Source organism: Oryx dammah, unplaced genomic scaffold (genome assembly GCF_014754425.2).
Source record: "Oryx dammah isolate SB20612 unplaced genomic scaffold, SCBI_Odam_1.1 HiC_scaffold_2, whole genome shotgun sequence".
NCBI lineage: Eukaryota > Metazoa > Chordata > Mammalia > Artiodactyla > Bovidae > Oryx > Oryx dammah.
Window position 1 is genome coordinate 61,381,873 of NW_024070186.1, and position 21,252 is coordinate 61,403,124.

Here is a 21,252-nt window from a genome sequence, read left to right on the forward strand (position 1 = left end):
GCTCAAACCAAACAAGTTTTTCTTCAGTCCAGACCCCTTGCCTCTGTAACAAGGGAACACTGACATTAGCACACACTGGCCGTGGTGCACATACACAGAGCTACAAGGAGGCAGACCCGTGGGACCCCAGTTGCATAGCTGGGAAGTCGAATGTACTCATTAATTAATTTAACAAGTGTATCCTAAGTATCTACTCTGTGCTAGACATGATTCTAGGTGTTGGCAATATCTTATACACCAGGGGGATTTATAAGACTTACAAGGCCTCTGATCACGTGGAACTTACCTAGTGGCATTGGTAGGGGGAGAGGGGAATTAGACACAACACTCACAGTGCTGAGAGGAGATGGAAAGTAACAGCTAGAGTGGAAAGTCTGAGCTGGTTTTCTGAATATATCTAGGAATGCAACTTCTTCAAATCTGGGTGACACAGTGCAATGGTGATTAAGACAGAAAAAGGGAGGGAGTCAGGGAGAAGCTTCTCTCCTCAGCTGTACCCACGAGCATCCTTTGGGAGCTTTTCCAAGCTATCAAAAAGGGTCAGACATAGTGTCTGTAAGATGACAGATAAGAGAAACAATGAAAACTGTGCCTTTGTCTCTTACTTCTGAAAGAACTCCAAAGATGGAACATCCTGACGAAATAACAGGTATCTTCTCAAGCATCTTTGCTATTTGGAGGTCAGTGCTAGGGAGGAGGGCAAGGCAACCCACTCCAGTATTCTTGCCTGGAGAATCTCATGGTCAGAGGAGCCTGGCAGGCTCCAGTCCGTGGGGTCCCAAAGAGTCGGACACAACTGAGTGACTGAGCATGCATGCTCAGTGCTAAGCATTTTACCTGTATTGGCTCATTTAATCCTCACAACCATCACCTAGTAAGATAAACACTTTTTGTTCCCATTTCCCACGTGAAAAAACAGTCCTAGAAAATCTAAGTGACTTGCCCTTGCCTAAGGATGCATCCTTGGGAGAGTGTGGAACTAGGACGGGATCCTCGCTGTTTGACTCCAAAAGCCCTGTTCTAAACCATAATCTTTTCATCAACAAAAGTATTTTCCTCATTTTATTTAAGGAAAACGAGAAAAGGTGCTAACATTGCATAGGCTATTTAATCACAAGTCATCTGAAAGTGGTCTGTGTTTTCCAGATGTTATCTTGAAGGAGATGATCAAACCTGTCCTTTGAGTCAAAAGCAAGTACAAATCACTTTCTCACAACACATGAAAATTAAGAGATGAACAATTGGGATTGCTTAAATGTCAATGAGCCCATCATCTAAATTTTGAATTACGATTCATGAATGGACATCAGTAATTCAACCAACTAAGGAATTACTCCTCAAAGTTTATTTTATAACTGCATACATTTCCATCTTTGCCCTTTACTTGATAATTGAATTAACAATAAATTAACTGAGGTGAAGCTGGCTTAGTGAAAACAATGTAGAAGTCCCTAATAAAGCTTGTGCCTGTTGGAGGATAAATTCATATCAAAAATTCAAAAATAATATAGTAGAACTGAACTTTGAAGGGGTGGAGAGGTCTTGCTTTTGCTTTAAATCATTTAAATTAAATGCAATGAAAAGTGATCAGAGTGCTTATTTTTACTTTGTTTTGTGGGAAATTGTGCTGGGAAAGTGGATCTATTGTGCACAAAGGATGTTGGCTTTCTGCTGCAACCACCAGGCAGGTTGGGTTGAGAAACAATTAGCTCAGTCAGCAAGCCTTTGAATCTGATTAAGCCAGGAAGTGGTCACTCCCCACGACAGGGCAGAATGAAGGGAATGAAGGCGGTGGCCCAAAACAAGGAATGATCTCTCTGTCTGTGTCTGAAGTATTAGAATTTATTGTGTCAAATTTATGTCGAGGATTATTTCACTCCATTTTGTTATTATTTCACTAAAAACAAACATAATCTTGTTTCCAAGTGGATCAACAGTCCACATGCGTCATGGCTACTGTCTCTAGGAAACTTCTGTTTATCGAGGCCTGACATACTCTCATGTTTTGGTAACAAGACGGCTTTGAGACCCAGGACCCAAGTCACAGAGGAAAATGCAGCATTTATACCAGTTTGCTGGCTGGATTCTCATTACTCTGGGGGCTCTCAGTGTATTCTCTGGAGTTATTGCTTTCTTCCCAGTCTTTTCCTGCAAGTTTTGGTTCACGGGATGGAGTGTCTGGATTGCTTGTCCCATCTGGAATGGAGTTTTGGTAGGAAAATATTGAATATTAATGTTTTTATTACGCATGTTGAGAGAATAAAGGAAAGAGGGAGGGGAAAGAGGGATGAGAATGATACATCTTTTAAAGTTTTTCAACAACATGAAGACATAAAAATTCTACAGAAAATCAGATTGTACCTTAGAACATTGATTTCTATTAGTTATCTTTTAAAATATAAGTTTTTCTTAATGTCATTTAATTATGTAGACAGTATATCAGGTGGCAAACCTGCCTGCCAGTGCAGGAGCCATAAGAGACATTGGTTCAATCCCTGGGTGGGGAAGATTCCCTGAAGGAGGGCATGGCAGCCCACTCCAGTATTCTTGCTTGGAGAATCCCATGGACAGAAGAGCCTGGTGGGCTTCAGTCTGTTCGGCTGCAAAGAGTCAGACATGGCTGAAGTGACAGCATGCACACACACACAATGTATCAGATATACTATAATGAAATGCTATTCTCTCAAAAGTTACTTTATTTTACTGTTCTCACCTTGACATTCTAGGAAATTGGAATCTATCTTTCAAAATTGAGTTTAGAAAAAAATACAAGCCATGAAAAATAATTTTTAAATGAAGAACAAAGTAAAATAATTTTCAGGCAAATACTTTTATTAGAAACACTAAGGTGTGTTTATGTGACCAAGAAGTTTGCAAGCCCCAAATCTTAGTTCTCCCATTCCTTTCTTTGAACAAAACTGTTTGCACTGAAAATAACTGAAGAAGTTGGGTGATGGGCTTCACTAGCTTCATATGTTGCCAAATCTGCGAATGCCAAATACCTGTGGATACTAAGGAACTGCTCAGTGTCTGCCTGTTAAATGGTCTCACAGATGAACGATGATATGGTGCCTCAGCTTCCTGGGTCAAAGAAACAAACACATTTAGCCTTGGAAGAGGTGGCCACCATGGTGGCATGATTGAAGAGGAGTTACAGAGGCCTGAGCACTCAACAAATCCTTCTCCCGTTGTTTCCCGGGATGCCTGATACTCATTATTGGAAACTAGATAATGCGATTTTGAAACTTGTTGATCTTATGGAGTTTTCTCTTACAATATAGCCACCGTTGAGAGGGGCAATATTTTGTCCTTTTTCTAAGATTTTTTTTTCACGTGGACCATTTGAAAAGTCTTTATTGAATTATATTTCTTCTGTTTTATCTTTGTTTTTATGGTTGGGTTTTTTTTTTTTTTTTTTTTTTTGGTCTTTTTGGCTGTGAGGCGTGTGGGATCTTCGTTTCCCGACCAGGAACTGAACCCTCACCCCTCTGCATTGGAAGGGGAAGCCTTAAGGGAATTCCCTTAAGTATTTTTTTTTAAAAATCAAACTTTAATGGAGACACCATTTAAAAGCAAATCCCTAGGAAATATCATTTTAATTTCTTTATTAAATAAATATACATTGATAGCCTACTACAAGCTTGAGTTACAATGGAAAGTAAAATAAAGTCTTGCTATTAAAGGCACGCAGTCTAGGGGGGTTAATGATGGTGTGCAGATGGAGGAACACCGGATGGGAGGAACAAGGAACTGAACGTGGAAACCACTTGATGGCATTTTACTTTTCTTTATTTAACACATTTTTTTTACAAGCACCACCCAAGTGTTGAACTTTTCCTCTTTCCCCCAACCCCTACCACAAACCACACAGTCATTCAAGAAAATGTTTATTAAACATCTACTAGAATGCAGAGATGACAGTTATACAAATGACTACCAACTTCTTTGTTAGTGATCCAGAGTAAGAAAAGTATTTTACATCAAGACCTGAAATGTACATAAATAAATCTTTCAAGGGAAAAAGATAGATATTGAAACATACATATAACTCGATTTATAGAACAAAAGATTCACAAAAAAAATACTTTAGCTTCTATGTGAAGCAAATTGTCATATTTTCTATTCAATTTTAAAAAGAAAATTCTGACTTTACAGTTGACCCAAAGTTTAACAAAACCATGGTTATAGCTCAACCCTGTGTCCCTTTCTTATAAATCTTTGCTTATCCCTGCTGGGTCTATCATAATATAGTCAACAGATATTGGTGATTTGATTTAGTTCACAAATTATTGAATATAAGCTTTCTACACCAAACATCTGTCTCACTAATCAAGCTTCATTTAGCTAATCAGGCCCAGAGAGATGATCGGGTAGCACAGAACTAGTCAGTGGCTTTTTGATTTTGAGAGTGGCAGCATAGGGAAGTAGAGTCAGAGAGTTAGGGTTTGGGAAGGTGGGCCTTGTTCAAGGCCTGACTTTGACATTCTTGATATGTAGTCAAGAGCAGGGCCCTCATTCAGCTGGCTCTTCATTGCCTTTACCTACAGAACATGGACTTTCACAGGCAGAGAGCCCATGTGAAACGGTCTAACCTAAGAGGCTCAGAGAGAAGGAACACAATTTGAACAAGGACTTCATAATAAAGAGTTTTGCCAGTTTTAGGCCCTACAAATGCTAGTTAATGCCATGCTTTAGATTTATGCCCCACTCTCTGTCCAAGCCCTTTGTTCCGAATCCCTTGCACCTGCCTCACTCTCTCACTCTGTTCCCTGGTGACATGCTGAGCTCCCTATCATGTTACCTCCTGGACCTCACCTCCTGCCACTCTACTTTTAGCTCATTTCTTTCCATTCAGCTCATTCACATTCCAAGGTGTGTCTGCCTCAGGGCCTTTGCACTGCCAGTTCTCTGTCTGAAGCCTTTTCTCACACAGCTTATTCCCTAACTTCCTTCAGTTCTTGGGTCAAATGTCACTTTATCACAGATGCCGTCCCTCATTGCTGTATTTAAAATTATAAACCTCCCCCACTCCAGTAGTCTTGTCTGGAGAATCCCACGGATGGAGGAGCCTGGTAGGCTACAGTCCACGGGGTCGCAAAGAGTCGGACACGACTGAGTGACTTCACTTTCACTTTCTTTCACTTTCCTCTAGTGCTTCTCAAACTGAAATGTGCATGTGAACCAACTAGCACACTTGTGGCCAGTGTGCACACGCGTGCTCAGTTGTGTCCACCTCTCTGCAACTCCACGGACAGAGCAATGCCAGGCTCCTCCATCCATGGGATTCTCAACTTGTGTTCTCAGTCTCTCATACAGTGTTCTATTTTTCACCCATAGCCCTTAATTCCATCTAATATACAATGTAATTGACTTATTTATTGTCACCTTTCTCCCCAAATGTACATTGTACAAAGGCAGGATTTTTTTTTTCTATTTTGTTCACTGCTATACGTCCAATACTTAAAAAGGAGTGAGTAAATATCATGCTAGATATTCAGTAAATATTGCTGATATTTGCCAGTGTTTGCCTGATATTTGCCTGATATTGCCAGTGTTAAATGAGTGGTGAATCCCATGCTCTCCATTTTGATAGGACAAAACTCCTTATACAGTTGAACTCTGATTAGATTGCAAAGAATAAAAGTTCAGCTGATATTTATACTGAAGCAGGAAAAAAAAAACCCTCATGAGAAGGAAAGCAATAAGAAAGCTCACTCTTTCAATAATATCTAAATTTGGAACAGTCTGATTTTTTTTTTTCCTAGTGAGTTTTCATAGTAAACCACAACTTTGTCTGATCAGGGTCAATCTCAAAAGGTCTCTGACTCATCCTACAGCCATCTCTGCCAATCACTTCTCAACTTGTGTGTGAAATATATCTTCATGTGGTGGAAAGATGATTTTTACACTTCAATAATATTTTCTTTTAAAAATGACTCCATAATCTCTTTTGAGATTGGAAGAGAGAAATTTTTAGAAGTCATCTATACTTTGTATTTGTTTGGTGACTTTCATTTAAGGCTTTCTAGTCTTCACAAATATTCATTTTCAGACTCTCACCTCAATTTGGACAGCAACGAGATAGGCAGTTTTCCTAGGATTTCTGATGTAGGTTATTTAAAGGTATCAGCTGCTAGAAAGTGTGCAGCAAGGAGATCATAGTGCCTTAAGGACTGAGCTCCACTTTAATCCTGCAAAACCTGGCCTGTAGATCAAATTCTGATGAAGAGACTGAAGTGCAGTGAATTTAAAAACAAGACCTAAAGCCTGCAGGGTCCAGTGACTTGGCCAGCAGTGAGCAGCAGTGCTGCACCCACATGAACTTTGGAGAAAAGCGGGCTAGACTCATTCATGCAATCTCCAGTTTCCTCATCCATTAGAGAAGGGGCTTGATGGTACCAAATGCTCAAGACTCATAGCATCAGCAGTCCTGTGATTTCCAACCAGCCAATGGTCAGTTTTCCACTTAGATACCCTAAGCTTTCTGAAGCTTAATTTGTCCAAAAATGTAATTATATTACCACCAAAAGCACTTATTTCTTCTTCTGACTTGGCACTCTTTGAACTCAATTTCAAACTCTCAAGTGAATTTTGACTCAATCCTTTCCTCTAGCTTCCCTGGTGGCTCAGATGGTAAAGCATCTGCCTCCAATGCGGGAGACCTGGGTTCGATCCCTGGGAAGATCTCCTGGAGAAGGAAATGGCAACCCACTCTAGTACCCTTGCCTGGAGAATCCCACAGATGGAGGAGCCTGGTAGGCTACAGTCCACGGGGTCGCAAAGAGTCGGACACGACTGAGCGACTTCACTTTCACTTTCTTTCACTTTCCTCTGGTGCTTCTCAAACTGAAATGTGCATATGAACCAACTAGCTCACTTGTGGCCAGTGTGCACATGCGTGCGCAGTTGTGTCCACCTCTCTGCAACTCCACGGACAGAGCAATGCCAGGCTCCTCCATCCATGGGATTCTCAAAGCAAGAATACTGGAATGGGTTGCCATTTCCTTCTCCAGGGGATCTTCCTGAGCCAGGGATTGAACTTGTGTCTCCTGTGTCTCCTGCACCAGTGGGCAATTTCTTTACCACTGAGCCATCTGGGAAGCCAAATCAACTAGAGATTTTGTTTAAAATGTCAGCTCTGATTCTATGACTCTAAAGGGCAGTTGAGATTCTGCATGTCTGACAAGTTCCCAAGAGATGAGATACTACTGGTCCTTAAGACTGTGCTTAGGGCAGCAACACACTAATCCAGCCCATTTCAGCCCCTCTTCCACCCCACCACGTCCAATCCACTGCCAAGTAACTGGCATTTTTCCCACGAGGCAAAATCTCTGTGTTCTTTTCCTTTTTCATTCTCACTGCACACCCCCGCCTACCTCCTTAGCACTTCCCACCCCACTCAGGTTTTACGCCTTGAAACTTTAATAGCTAAACTGTGAGAATCTGTGTGTTAGTGGATTATAAAATCAAGCTGTGGGGTAGTGAGTATTTAAACATATAGAATAGAATCAAACAGAAAAGAGTTATATCATATAATAAAGTTATGTGTTATTGTGTAAAAATATTTATAACTTGGCCATGACGCAAAATATGTATCTTACTATGGGTAGAGGTTTAAAGAAAAAGCTTGAAGAGCAGCGTCTTACAGAGATCTCTAGGTCTTACTCCATACCTATCCAGCATGCAACAGATGGCTTATCTTTCCGAACCTCTGCTCTGTCCATCTAGTCCTGTCTTTGAAAATCTTCAGTGTCACTTCATCATCCAAAATTCAGGTTTGTTAGCCTGGATTTCGAGGCCCTCCTCCACCTAGCCTGTTGTGGCTTTCAAGCCTGATTTCCTATTCCTCTCTGCCAGGGTCCGACCTTCTGACGGTCCAGGCTCCTCTCACCTTTCATTCCCCAAGCACGCCTGCCATGTTCCCCCCTGTGTATATGAGGTCCCAGCTGCCTGGGCTGCCCTTTCCTCTGTCTCTCCCACTGAAATCACAACCATTCTTCAAGCAATCACCTCCATCAGCAATTGTCCCCCGGAAGTGGTGTCTTGTCACCGACTTCTTCTCACACAGAAAGCACTCACTCTTCCTGCCACATTTTGTGGACATTCTTATGTCCTTCCTTTAACATCCGGACTGTAAATTCCATTGAGAGTTGGAGCCATGGTTTGTATAATTATTGCTTGGTGAGCTTGCTTTTCTTATTTAGCTTCCTTGTGCCTCAGTTAAAAACTAGAAAATGATTTACCTCCTAGGGTCATTCATTGTGAGGATTAAATGAATTAACACTTATAAAGTGTTTGGTAGAGTGCCTGGTATCCAGTAAGTGCACAATAAATTCTCATTGTTATTATCGTTATTCCATCGGCATAGTGCCTATCATGAACAAGTACCCCCAAAATAGATGTCTGTAAGTGAATAAATTAACCCATATTATAAGGTTTCCTCTAAAAGTTTCTATTTCTGCTGTGAAGCTCTCTGCTTCCTTCAATTCATCTGCTTCTGGGAACTGCATCCTTACAGGGGCCATTTTAAGATTTAGTGGGAGGGTTCACAATTAGCATGCAGAATGTGAGCAGCAACTTTTGCCAGACCCAAGTAATGTCCCTCAAGCTGCTCCCAGAGAACAGGTCCACAGCCAGACAAGAAGGCAGAGGCTGCAGGGCTGGGTCACCTTCTGCACTCACACCCTCCCCAACCACAGCCTCCCCTCTGCCTTTCCTCACAACCGGACTGCCCCTCTCTGCTCAACTCTTCACCTCTCAAAACGTCACCATTTCCTTTTCCCAATTGACTTCTCTTCCCTATTCGCAAATCTCTCCTTTTTAAATTCTTTTCCTTTTCCCTATCTAAAAATATATATTTTTTGTAATGAAAGGAGGCAAGGGGAAAGCCCGTGACTCTTGGGGGAACACCCTGACTCCATGTCCCACCCACAGCCAGGCACCAAGAGAGATGGGTGTGCTTGGGTCCTGACTCACCATCCTCAGGGTGGATTGAACGAGTTACTGAATGGCATTCATACACCAACCTCCCCCATGAAAGATCTTTTTCAAAGTTTTGTGTAAACAAAGCAAAATTCAAGCTGGCAGCTACAACAGAAATAACAGGCAGCTGCAATTCTGCAGGATTTTTCAGCTTTTGAAAGGAAAGAAATGGTTTGTGCCAAAGTAGTTAAGGCAATCTAGAATGTAAGCATCTGATAATGTCAGTTATCTACTTGGGCTTCAATCAGGAGAGGTGCTCCTTTGCTTTTTATTTCATTTGCTTTAGAGTTTCTCATGCGTGGAGGAGTGACGTGTCAGTTGAGCGCTTTGCCTCTGAAAGCAGAGACTGGCCCCAGGCTTAGCATCAGTGCTACAGTTGCTCTTAATAATTCTCCTGTTTTGTTGTACTATTTATGCTGGCTCAACCTCCATAGGGTCACTTGGAAACTTTCCTCTTGCAGAATCAAGCCCAACCTCGTTTGACTACAGATGGTTCTGTTTTTATCCATGAGAGTTTAATGGGATGGTGATGCCAAATTTGGAATTTCAGGCTTAGCTACATGAGAGGTTTCGTGTGAATGTATGTGTGTGTGCTTTTCCCCCTCACTCTCAAACTCTCTAAATCCAATATTCAAAATAGAATATGCCAGGAAGATGAAAATCTGCTTCTCAAAACAAATATACTAGACCTGGAGCTACAAAAAGTAACATCCCGCAAAACCATTTTGGTAAAAACTCTGATTTTTTTTTCTCCTTAAATTTGTTGATAGCATACAGTGAAGTTTATTTCTCTGTCAAAATCCTAAATTGTGACTACTTTTAGTCCTGTCCTCATTCTATATCTTATTTCAGGCACATCTCTTCCTGGTTTTCTCTCTCAACCTCAAAACAATCCTTGCACAGGGACAAATTATTTATGGGTTGGGAATAAGCAATTTCTGGATTCAGTGGCCACAAAGGTCTCCATCAGACCCAGTGCCAAATTGAAGATGAGTCCAGAATTTTTCCCCACTATCTGTTACTCAATTCTGATGACACCATTCCCTCCTTTGTTGAACTATTTTCATTCTGCATTTGGGACCTTTTTCTTCAATGGAGACTATTAAAAAAATCTCTTTTGGAAAGTTGGACACCACTGTCCCTAGAACCATAAATGCCCCATCATGCATTTATTCTAATGACAGTTTTTATTACTTGAAAAATAGAGATCATGGATTTGTATCCCACCAGCAGGGCAAGCCTGCAAGATCTCTGAAGAAAGCAAACAGTAAAAGATATGCTGCTACTGGGAGGGTTTGTCGGGGGGCGAGGGGTGGGGTGGGGTGGGGAGGAAGTTTTGTGACACATTTCCATTCCAGTTCCTTCTGTTTGTAATTTTAGCAATTTGTGAGAGAGACGAACAATAGACTATTAATCAAAATAAAACATATGGCAAGGGTTATAAAGCCAAGCTTTTATTGCAGTGACATCTTACAGTAGTAAAGGTTATAACTGTGATGGCAATGGCAAGACAGAAAATTTAAAAAATGAGCCTGTGTGAATTGTGTCTTTGTGACACTGATGGCTTCTTTTCCTCATTGGCATCACTGATGAGGAGGCGATCAAAGCCATAAACCCATTTAGCTGTCTCCAATTCCTTCCAGTTCATGATAAAGTTGTCAAACTGTGAAGCAGATTGAACCCTTTCCAGAGGTACCTTCTCTCATGGATGTTGTTTTACCATGTTCCTTTTACAGGCCATCACAACTGGTATCCTCCTACTGTTGGCTCACAAAGAGTGGACGCAGAGATACCTGGTAAATATATAGATGTCAAGTAAAGTGGTAGACTAAGTTTGAAGGTCAAATCTCTACTAGTTCAGGATAGAACACGAAGAATGTGATTTCTGATTAAAACTGAATTTTGTCTAATTTATGCCTTACTATGATGCATTTCAATAAAACACTGTTTTAAATGACTAATTTTTATCTGATAAAGCATTTTCTACAAGTTACTGTGATTATGGTATTTAAGTATTTCATTAATAGTTTGGGAAGAACAGAACCAGTGTTAGTCTTCCTGAATTACATTTTGCAAAAATGGATCTGTAGTCTTGTCTGTTTTAATGATTCATTTTCAAGTTCTCAATTCCTGTTTGGGATCTCTTTCCGATCTCTCTACTGCCTCTACCATAAAAAGGATGAAAAGTCTATATCTTGCATTTCAACAGTATAAAGTCAAGTACAGAAAGACTACCTTGAGGAGATTATAGCTCTTCTTCCCATGGCCACAGCAGGGCTTCTGAAACTTTATGTGTGAGTTACCTGGGATCTGGTTAAAATGCAGATTCTGACTCAGAAGATCTGCAAGAGACTGAGATTCTCCATTTCTAAGAAGCTCCCAGAGGGTGTCAGTTCTCCTGGACCATGGACCACACCCTGAATAACCAAGTCCTAGAGTGGCTCAGAGGTTAAAGCGTCTGCCTCCAATGTGGGAGACCAGGGTTCGATCCCTGAGTGATCCCTGGGTTGGGAAGATCCTCTGGAGAAGGAAATGGTAACCCACTCCAGTATTCTTGCCTGGAGAATCCCATGGATGGAGAAGCCTGGTAGGCTACAGTCCATGGGGTCGCAAAGAATTGGACACAACTGAGCGACTTCACTTTCACTTTCAGAGTAAGGCAGGGATTCTGTTCACTCATTTCTGTTTTTCCCACCTTAGATTGGTTCTCAGCATGTGATAGGAGATAAATAAATGTTTCTTGAATGGAGTTGATTTCATTTCTGCCCCAGTGGGTTGATATGCTATTCTCCCATATTGAAGGGTCAAGAGAAAAACAAAAGGACCTAAAGAGGTGGTTGTAATCCATTTCTCCTTCATTTCCCAGTAGGAAAGATTAATAGGCAGCCTCTCTTTTTCCCTCATGCTGCTAAGAAGCTTCTAAAAAATCGAGCTCCCAAAGTAATAATCTGTTTATGTTTCATTTTCAGTGGGAAGCTAGTTTCACCTTTGTGATTCTGAGCACGATGGGATGCGCACTTCATTTTACAGTAGCCTTGGTTTCTGCTCTCCTTGGCCCATATTGCTTCTACTCACTCTCAGGGATTGCAGGGATCAATTACCTCGGTTATGCAGTTGCTTTTCCTTTTCCGTATGCAAAATTCCCATCAGTCTGTGTGGACCCACCACACTATGAAGAGTACCATCTGACACTGCAAGCCTCCGACCTGTGCCTGAGCTCTGCCATGCTCTGTGTGTCCCTGACAGCGTTCATCACGCTTTCTGCAAGACTTATCCAGAATGGACATGTCAGTGTAAGTTTCTGGAACAGGGCAGACACTTCTTGTTCCATTTTAAATGCTAACATGGAAAGTCTGGTATATTAATACTTGATCTGTCTCTCTTATTTACCTGTGTATCTTGTTTATAACCAAAATTTCCCCCCTCTTTCTACTTCTACCCCAGCCAAGAGACTGATTTACATCAACATCAGATTCAGCTTTCTTTTTCCAAAAAGGCTGATGGTAACATTAATGATATGATCATAGAAATATAAACTGAATATTTAGTATGTGTCCATTTCACAGATAGTAAAAGGAAGCTAAAGATTTACATGACTTGCCCAGCTTAGTGGATAGTAAGACCAGACTCAGACCTCAGAGCTGTTTCTCTTCATTAGGTCAGATTTCTCCTGGGCTCCCTCATCACCCACCCTGCATCCTCTCCTCCTCTGCCAGACCATTAAGATGCAAGGCTTTGGCTTCCTTGAGGGTTAGAGTGGGTTTATTGGAAGAATAGCACAAGTGACTTCTGGTTCAAAATTCCTATGGTTGATCCTGGGTCCCTGTTTTGTGGGTTGAACAGCCTAAAAAGAGATATTTCCCACTACAGACTCTTATACTGGCCTTATGATTCAAGTTAGGATTATATCAGGGTCAAGTAAATTTGGGTTATGTTAGCCAATTTTTTTCTAGTTTCATCCTATCAACACCAACCAGTAAAGCTGGAAGGCAAGAATTTGGCACTCTTGATGCCTTTTGTGGTCAGTCTTGTTCTCTTCAACATCTTCATAAATCTGCAAAGGAAATCCTGTACATTCTTAGGAAAAGAGTTGATTTTACAAGCAACTGTCTGAGAAACAAGGCAAGCATAGCAGTCACCACCCCCACTGTACTGCCAGAGCAGTTTAGTATTTGAGATCCCTCCCTTGTGGCTAATGACCTAACTTTCCAGAGTCATTTGTTAAAAGGAACATATGCCTAGGAGAACCACCCATTAAAGAGTTGACAGTCATAACTCCTTCACATGGGTGGCTAATCAGACATCTGGCTATCATTTTAGGCATAACCCCCACAACACTGAGGTTTAACCTCGAGTGAGGGATAGGGAAAAAGAATGAAAAAAATATATACAGAGCTTGGTAAGCCAGCCCCACGGAAACCCAACAGTGAGACCACCTAAAGTGCCTGGAGAGAGAAAATTAACTGAAAGCAGAGAAAAATTCTGTGACTTCACAGATTTTTGCCTTTGCCCATCTTGCTCAGAACAGTTTCTAGGTGTGTGGTTTCCGTGCTGAGTTTAGGACCCAGTAGAACTGCAACATGTTACTCAAAGTGGTTCAATGACATCAGAATCACCCAGTGTTCTTGTGAAACTAGGTTTCAGAATCCTTTCCAGGTCCTTTCACACTACATCAGAAATTCTGGGGTTGGAGGCAAGGAATGTGCATTTTTAACACATGTCCCAAGAGATTCTGATGAAAATTCTTTTCCTAGCACAAGCTTTACTTAATATCACTTCTGAACAGAATTTTAGTTATACAATTTACATAAAATGGAGTACTAGTGTGGTTGAGGGTTCTAGATAAATTTAATAAGCATGTCTTTGGTGAATGTTCTTGGATGACTTGATGTCACTTAATCTGTAGGGGTGGAAAATCACATTTCATTAGCAAGGATGAGTGGCTGACATAATGGGATATGATGTCCTATATTAATAGATATACCACTGTTACCCCAAGCCCAAAAGAAATATTTGCAGCCTGAACAAACCTTTGTCATCATGCAGAAATCTCAGCTACATTAGGTACAATTTTCAGCAGTAGAATAAATGGATCATTCATCAAAACTCTAGAAAACAGACAACTTTTTTAGAAGGAAAGGTGGATCATTTGTTGGGATACAGAATTCTACATAGTGACTCTACACATGTAGCTGTGTTGTTAGATTCCCTACATGCTGAACTGGATAAGTAATATTTTACAATTTTTATTTAAAACTAATAAACATTGCAAAATATGCTGCTGATTCACACTTTTTCAAGTAAACAAAACACTGAAAATGCTTTTAAAGCTTCACTTTCAAGTGTCTGCCTGAAAATTAAAATTCTCTTGTGTAAATATAGTACATAGCAGGAAACTCTGGAGAAGGCAATGGCACCCCACTCTGGTACCCTTGCTTGGAAAGTCCCATGGACGGAGGAGCCTGGTGGACTGCGGTCCATGGGATCACTGAGGGTTGGACACGACTGAGTGACTTCACCTTCACTTTTCACTTTCATGCATTGGAGAAGGAAATGGCAACCCACTCCAGTGTTCTTGCCTGGAGAATCCCAGGGACGGAGGAGCCTGGTGGGCTGCTGTCTATGGGGTCGCACAGAATCAGACACGACTGAAGTGACTTAGCAGTAGTACCACCAGCAGCAGAAAACTCGAAAGCTATGAAAAATCATAAAAAATAAAAAGAAGAAAGTGGTGGTTTGAAGGAGGATTTGGGGGAAATTGTGGTTGTATTGTAGAAAATCAATTTTTTTTTCAGATCCATATGTAACAGTCAATATCATGATGAAAAATATTCCCTCCTAAGGATTTGTTTCTGTAAGTTCAAAAACATGTTTTCAAAAATGAATCAAGCCCACCCTTAGGAATCACCACATTCTTTATTTCTTCCTTCCTGTGCCTTTTCAGTTTAGTAGAATTGAAGTCATCTTGTGTCCCAGTCAGCTCAGCTGCTATTAAAAATTGCCATAGACTGGGTGGCTTAACCAACACATATTTATTTCTCACAGTTCCAGAGACTGGAAGTCAAGATCAAAGTGCTAGCATGGTTGGTTTTTGGTGAGGCCTTCTTCCTGGCTTGTGGATGACTGCCTGCTCACTGAGTGCTCACATAGCCTTTCCAGGGCCCAATTCTAGAGAAGAGCAATCTTACTGTCTCCTATTTTTTACAGACATTAATCTCATCATGGGAGCTCCACACTCATGACCTCATGTAAACTTCTCCCAAATGACTTATTGCAAAACGCCATCACAGTGTGGGGATTAGGGTTTCAACATATGGATTGGGGAGGGGAGAGACATAAACAGTTGATAACATCTTACTGAAGGTCACACAGTGCTGGTGTATGAGCATGCAGTCAGTTGGCACCCAGCTAAAATCGGAGGAAGAAATGTTTGAAAGAGGTGTGAAGGGGTTGATGATTTTGACAAACACGAAAGCATAGTGTGAGTGCCACAGACTAAATATTCGTCCGTGTGCATGCATGCTAAGTTGCTTTGATTGTGTCTGACTCTATGTGACTGTGACTGTAGCCTGCCAAGCTCTTCTGTCCAAGGACTTCTGCAGGCAAGAATACTGGAGTGGGTTGCCATTTCCTTCTCCAATGTTATCACCCCCAAATTCTAAGCCCTAACCCCTACTGTGATGGTATTAAGAGGTGCGGGTCTTTGGGCAGTAATTAGATTTGGATGAGGTCACGACAGTCATCAGAGACTCTGTGATGGGGTTAGTGCCCTTAAAGAAAATGAAAAGACCAGTGCTTTTTCTCTCTTCCCCAAAACAGTATACAGCAAGAAGGGGACCATCTACAAACTAGGAAGTGGGCTCCCACCAGACACTGAATCTGTTGACACCTTGATCTTGGAAGTCCAGCTGCCAGAACTATAACAGATATCTGTGGCTTAGGCCATCCATTCTCTGGTTGAATGTTATAGCAGTCCAGGCTGACCAAGACAGTGAGTCCTTCCAAATTTGTAGGGCCTCATGGGAAGGGGTGGAGCTGGGAAAGGACTGAGAGTCCCCTGCTTGTGTGGCTCCATACAGCAATACACTGAAGTGATCCTATGGGCTTAGCACTCAGTGCATGGGGCAAATGAGCACCACATAAAATTTAAGTTGAAAAATTAAAATGCAGAACAACCGTAGCTGAAATTGTCTACATTCTTGGTTCAGTAAGTAATAAAGTGATGAGAAAGGAAAGAATTGGGATGCCAGACACACTGCAGCTGTCCCCTGCAGCTACTCTGCCCCTCCTCCATGGAATGGAATGGCTTCATTTGTTTTCCTTTCATTATTCATTGTTATGTTTGGGGTTGTTTTTTTTTTAATGAAAGGGGGAAAGAAAATATTTTCCCCTTATCATGTGATACAATGGTTTTATTTTTTTTTCAATGAATTGAGAAATATTTGCCATAAAAGGTGTAGGTAAACCCTTTAAATGCAATTTAAAACATGGGGACAGGTTATAAGTGGACAACTTTCCTTTCTTCAAGCTAAAGGCAGATTAGCAGCAATATACTGGTTCCTAATCTTCCAGCAAACCTACTCTGCATCATTAGCAATAGAAAAGTGTTTTGAAACAAGTTCATCTATGACTCTTCTTCTAAAGGTCTGAGGTTCCATGCCGGGCTATATAGCAAGGTCTTTCTGGTGCCTCTGGGAACTAATCCCTTTGGGTAGGTCCAGTAAAACTCAAGTAGGATCGTGCCACTGTAAGAATGCACTTTATTTATCCTCATAAATTCTATGGTGTGGTCTTCTCAAATTGGTCAGTAGAAAAATCAGAGTCTAGAAAAAGCGGGGCAAAAGAGTCACAATTCGGGGCATCACTGTTCCTTTTATCTCATAATTTTATTTGGAATAATAATAGTAGTTACGTAAAACTGGTGAATAGAAGAATAACTGTAGGTGCTATTTATTGGCCAGTTGCTGTTCATCAGGTGCTTTGCTTGCTGTATTCCTCACAACACTCCAAACCTCATTGAACTTATTTCACAGACGAGGATGTCAAGGTATCATGTCAGATCAGGGTTCTCTCCCAGGGCTTGCAGGGCCTGGAAGCCAGGTTCCTTGCTACTGGATCACACCTCTTAGCTGGTGTATCTCCAGTTTTACATACTCCAAGTGACTTGGCATAATCATGCTTTTCATGGACAATTTTTCTTATGTTACTCACAGACCAAAATTAACTCATATTTTAGAAATGGAAGTATTTTTCCCAGGATATTTTCTTTATATTTAATCAATGGGACCATGCCAAGGGTGATAGCAACTTTAAGAGAGGAAATGAGACTAAAGTGTCCATTGTAATGTATTAAAGTAAGCTTGATATTTTGTCAAAGAGGGAGCAATAGGTGGGGAGGGGTTAGCAACCAGAGAACTGCTTTCTGTTGAATTTTACCTTATATATTGTTTTGAGTTCAACGTATTTTCCTTTTAACATGCAGTCAATTGAAACATTTAATAAAAAATATCCTAATAGGCTTTCCCCCTTGTTCCTTACTCTCAATCTAAAATATTCTTGTCACTATATTTTTAACAAATTTTAAATGTCATAGTTTAAAAAATTAGAAATAGATTTAAAAGAAAGAAGAAATTTTTATTTCATAACAGGGCAGAAACTTAAGTAGAAATCAGAAGCCTCCATTCCCTATAGTCATGTAAATTCAGTTGTAAACAAAGAAAACTCAATTTCTGCTAGTGAATATTTCAGAATGACTGTAATGGTGCTAATCTATGAATACAAAGCCATTTAGAATTGCAGCATTGTTGGTTGGTTGGACACTTTAAATTTTATTAATTGACGGGAATACTTGACAGCTATTATTGGATGCCTGAGACCCCTCTTCAAATGAAAGAAGGGAGAGAAAAAGAGGAAGTAATGAGGGTGAAACATAATGGAGGCTTTGGGAGGTGAGGAACCAGTCCAGACATTATGACACTTCCTCTCCTGACAAGTGTACTGTGCCTCTCAAGTGCTTCTCTGCTCTGTCCTCTCTTCGCTATACCAACCCTGGGGACCCTGGTTTGGTTCCCATATTCTCTCACTCAGACTTCTTCACTTCCAGTCTCTTTCTTGAAAAGCATCCTCCACGCAGGCACTAGAAGGAATGCTCAAGTTCAGAGCCGTTCGTATCATTCCCTTGCTTTCGCCTTCATACTCCTTCACGTGACATCACATGTACTCAGCTCCTTTCTGAGCACATGAGTTCCTCAAGTTCAGGGACTAAGGTGAGCAAGAAAGGTGAGACTGGGAGTGTGAGAATCAAAAGAGGAAGAGAGAAGCAAGTTGCAATACTAACTGTCATTTTTATATCCTCTCAGTGCAGTTCAGTTCAGTCATTCAGTCGTGTCCGACTCTTTGCGACCCCATGAATCGCAGCACACCAGGCCTCCCTGTCCATCACCAACTCCCGGAGTTCACCCAGACTCACGTCCATCGAGTCGGTGATGCCATCCAGCCATCTCATCCTGTTGACCCCTTCTCTTCCTGCCCCCAATCCCTCCCAGCATCAGAGTCTTTTCCAATGAGGCAACTCTTTGCATGAGGCCAAAGTATTGAAGTTTCAGCCTCAGCATCAGTCCTTCCAATGAACACCCAGGACTGATCTCCTTTAGGATGGACTGGTTGGATCTCCTTGCTGTCCAAGGGACTCTCAAGAGTCTTCTCCAACACCACAATTTAAACGCATCAATTCTTCGGCACTCAGCTTTCTTCACAGTCCAACTCTCACATCCATACATGACCACTGGAAAAACCATAGCCTTGACTAGACAGACCTTTGTTGGCAAAGTAATGTTTCTGCTTTTGAATATGCTATCTAGGTTGGTCATAACTTTCCTTCCAAGGAGTAGGCGTCTTTTAATTTCATGGCTGCAGTCACCATCTGCAGTGATTTTGGAGCCCCCCAAAATAAAGTCTGACACTGTTTCCACTGTTTCCCATCTATTTTCCATGAAGTGATGGGACCGGGTGCCCATGATCTTAGTTTTCTGAATGTTGAGCTTTAAGCCAACTTTTTCACTCTCCTCTTTCACTGTCATCAAGAGGCTTTTCAGTTCCTCTTCACCTTCTGCCCTAAGGGTGGTGTCATCTGCATATCTGAGGTTATTGATATTTCTCCTGGCAATCTTGATTCTAGCCTGTGCTTCTTCCAGCCCAGCGTTTCTCATGATGTACTCTGCATAGACGTTAAATAAGCAGGGTGACAATATACAGCCTTGACGTACTCCTTTTCCTCTAGCCATAGCTAAAATCTTACTTAAAACTACAGCAGGAGAATTTTAAATGTAAAGACAATTTACATGTCATGGGGAAATTTGTTATGGTCATGGAATCAAAGAAGAATCTCCAGAAATGAATACATAGAAAAGTAGATTTGAATTCCCTGCTGCACTCCATGGGGTCACAAAGAGTCGGACATGACTGAGCCACTGAACAACAACCACCACCAAGGAGTGGTGGTTTATTGAAGAGCTGGTTTCAATAGTAGGCTACACACAGAACTGATATATACTGTTTAAGTCAAACAGTTTGAAGGGTAATGGCTTCTTCTATCATCAACTATTTGAGTAGCCTTGAACAAATCAATATTGAACCTCTTTGAGCCTAAGTTTCCTTGTTGGTAAAATGGAGATAACACCTACCTCACCTATTGCAAAATGAAATGATATGGTTACTGTTAAGAGCCTTACACTGAGCACGGTATTTGGCAAGTCCTCACATGTTTGCTCTCTTCCCCTCGATTCTAATCAAATTTAAATTCTTGGCTCAGTCAAGATTTCAGAACGTGCCCTTTAGCCTTCCGTAATTTTCAAAAAAACCCAAACCAGACAAAACAAACAGCAAATGACCGAAAGAGACAACGAACAGAGAGAGTCCCCACTCCATAGACAACCCCTGCCCACAAGAGTAATGGTTCTTCCAGACTGGTTCATGCGTATGCCAGATATTTTATGACACACATATTTCTTTTTTCATATTTCTCTGCCATGCCTCTCCACCAATATCACCAATTTTGTTCTCTCTAGTGATTCCTCTTAAATCCTTAAGTGGTACCATGATGCTGTTACTTGAGTCATTCTTCACTGGGTTCCTGTGACATAAAAAAGGCTAAATTAAATGTCAGAAATGACACTCTATTTTCTTTGATAAATTGTAGAAATAAACAGTATTGCATTTTTTTCTTCCTAGGGTCAAAAGAATGGACAATAAATTTGAAGCACTGTTCCTCTTAAATTTGTCATATTTGTGAGCATGATTTTGAAATATTTCTAAAATTATTTTGATCTTTAAACTTTTTTCCTCTATGTTCTTATAAAATAAAAATTAAAATAACTGTACATTTTAGCCCTTTTGATGGTTAACCTTTTTTCTGATTTATATGCTGTGATACAAAAATTGAAATTATGTCATTGTTGTCATAGAATTTTAAAATTTGAAATAGAAATAGAAGTGAATAAATGTTTTAAGTTCCTCTTGTTCTTTGTGTGATGTTCTGTTAAACTGTAATTTCATATTATCCAATTAAAGAAACACTTTTCAGCCTTTCTTTATTGCCATTACGGAAGTGATTCTAAATCTTCAAAGCACAATTGAATTGTGGGCATAATGAGAAAGGTCTCTTGCAGGAGGCCTCTGGCCCTCCCTCCCGACCTCTCTATAGCTGGTCTTTGGCACTTAAGACAAACAGTTTAATTAATTAGAAAGGACTTTAGTTGGGCTTCCCTGGTGGCTCAGACAGTAAAGAATCTGCCTGCAATGTGAGAGACCAGGGTTTGATCGCTGGGTCAGGAAGATTCCTTGGAGAAGGGAATGGCTACCCACTCCACTATTCTTGGCTGGAGAATTCTATGGACAGAAAAGCCTGATGGGCTACAGTCTATAAGGTCACAAAGAGTTGGAAACAACTCAGCGACTAACACTTTGGTAGAGGAACTTTAGACCAAATTTTCATTGACTATCCAAGATCCATGTGCTCCTGACAGCTCAGCCGTTTCCGAAAGGCATCCCCTATCAGCTATTGAATGGCTTTAAATGTAGAGGTCTTTCTTGTCTTGGCTGGAGACCTGCTTTTCACAGTCTCTATGTCTTGGTCTTGTATCTGTAGCCCTTGTGAGCACAGTTCAGTGGTTCTCAAATGTGGTTCCAAGATCTGCAACATCAGCTGGGAATGTGTAATACCTGGAGACCCTGGTGTTGGGTCCCACACTCTGTCTTAGGAAGCCCTCCTTC

The 21,252-nt window shown here is 41.0% G+C and overlaps 1 protein-coding gene across 3 annotated transcripts; it reads left to right on the plus strand.

Moving 5' to 3' along the window:
* The first annotated feature begins 2,012 nt into the window (after positions 1–2,012).
* On the plus strand, positions 2,013–20,568 carry TMEM212 (transmembrane protein 212). 3 transcript variants are annotated; one of them, XR_005722617.1, is made up of 5 exons: positions 2,013–2,212; positions 10,719–10,778; positions 11,952–12,275; positions 15,802–15,973; positions 20,212–20,568. XR_005722617.1 is itself a non-coding variant. In XM_040249011.1 (5 exons), exons 1-4 carry the CDS (start codon positions 2,054–2,056, stop codon positions 14,787–14,789), a joined length of 555 nt encoding a protein of 184 aa, XP_040104945.1. In that variant the 5' UTR covers positions 2,013–2,053; the 3' UTR covers positions 14,790–14,836; positions 20,212–20,568. The 3 variants fall into 3 exon arrangements, 2 of the variants coding, with proteins under 2 accessions (XP_040104945.1, XP_040104944.1); XM_040249011.1 differs by lacking the exon at positions 15,802–15,973 and adding an exon at positions 14,778–14,836; XM_040249010.1 differs by lacking the exon at positions 15,802–15,973.
* Positions 20,569–21,252: the final 684 nt, after the last annotated feature.

Bases quoted from the DNA above. Each gene is read 5' to 3' on its own strand.
- TMEM212 (XM_040249010.1), top strand. From the start codon at position 2,054: ATGCAGCATTTATACCAGTTTGCTGGCTGGATTCTCATTACTCTGGGG. The intron at 2,213-10,718 runs GTAGGAAAATAT...TTCCTTTTACAG, and splicing joins CCATCTGGAATGGAGTTTTG to GCCATCACAACTGGTATCCT. The intron at 10,779-11,951 runs GTAAATATATAG...TTTCATTTTCAG, and splicing joins AGTGGACGCAGAGATACCTG to TGGGAAGCTAGTTTCACCTT.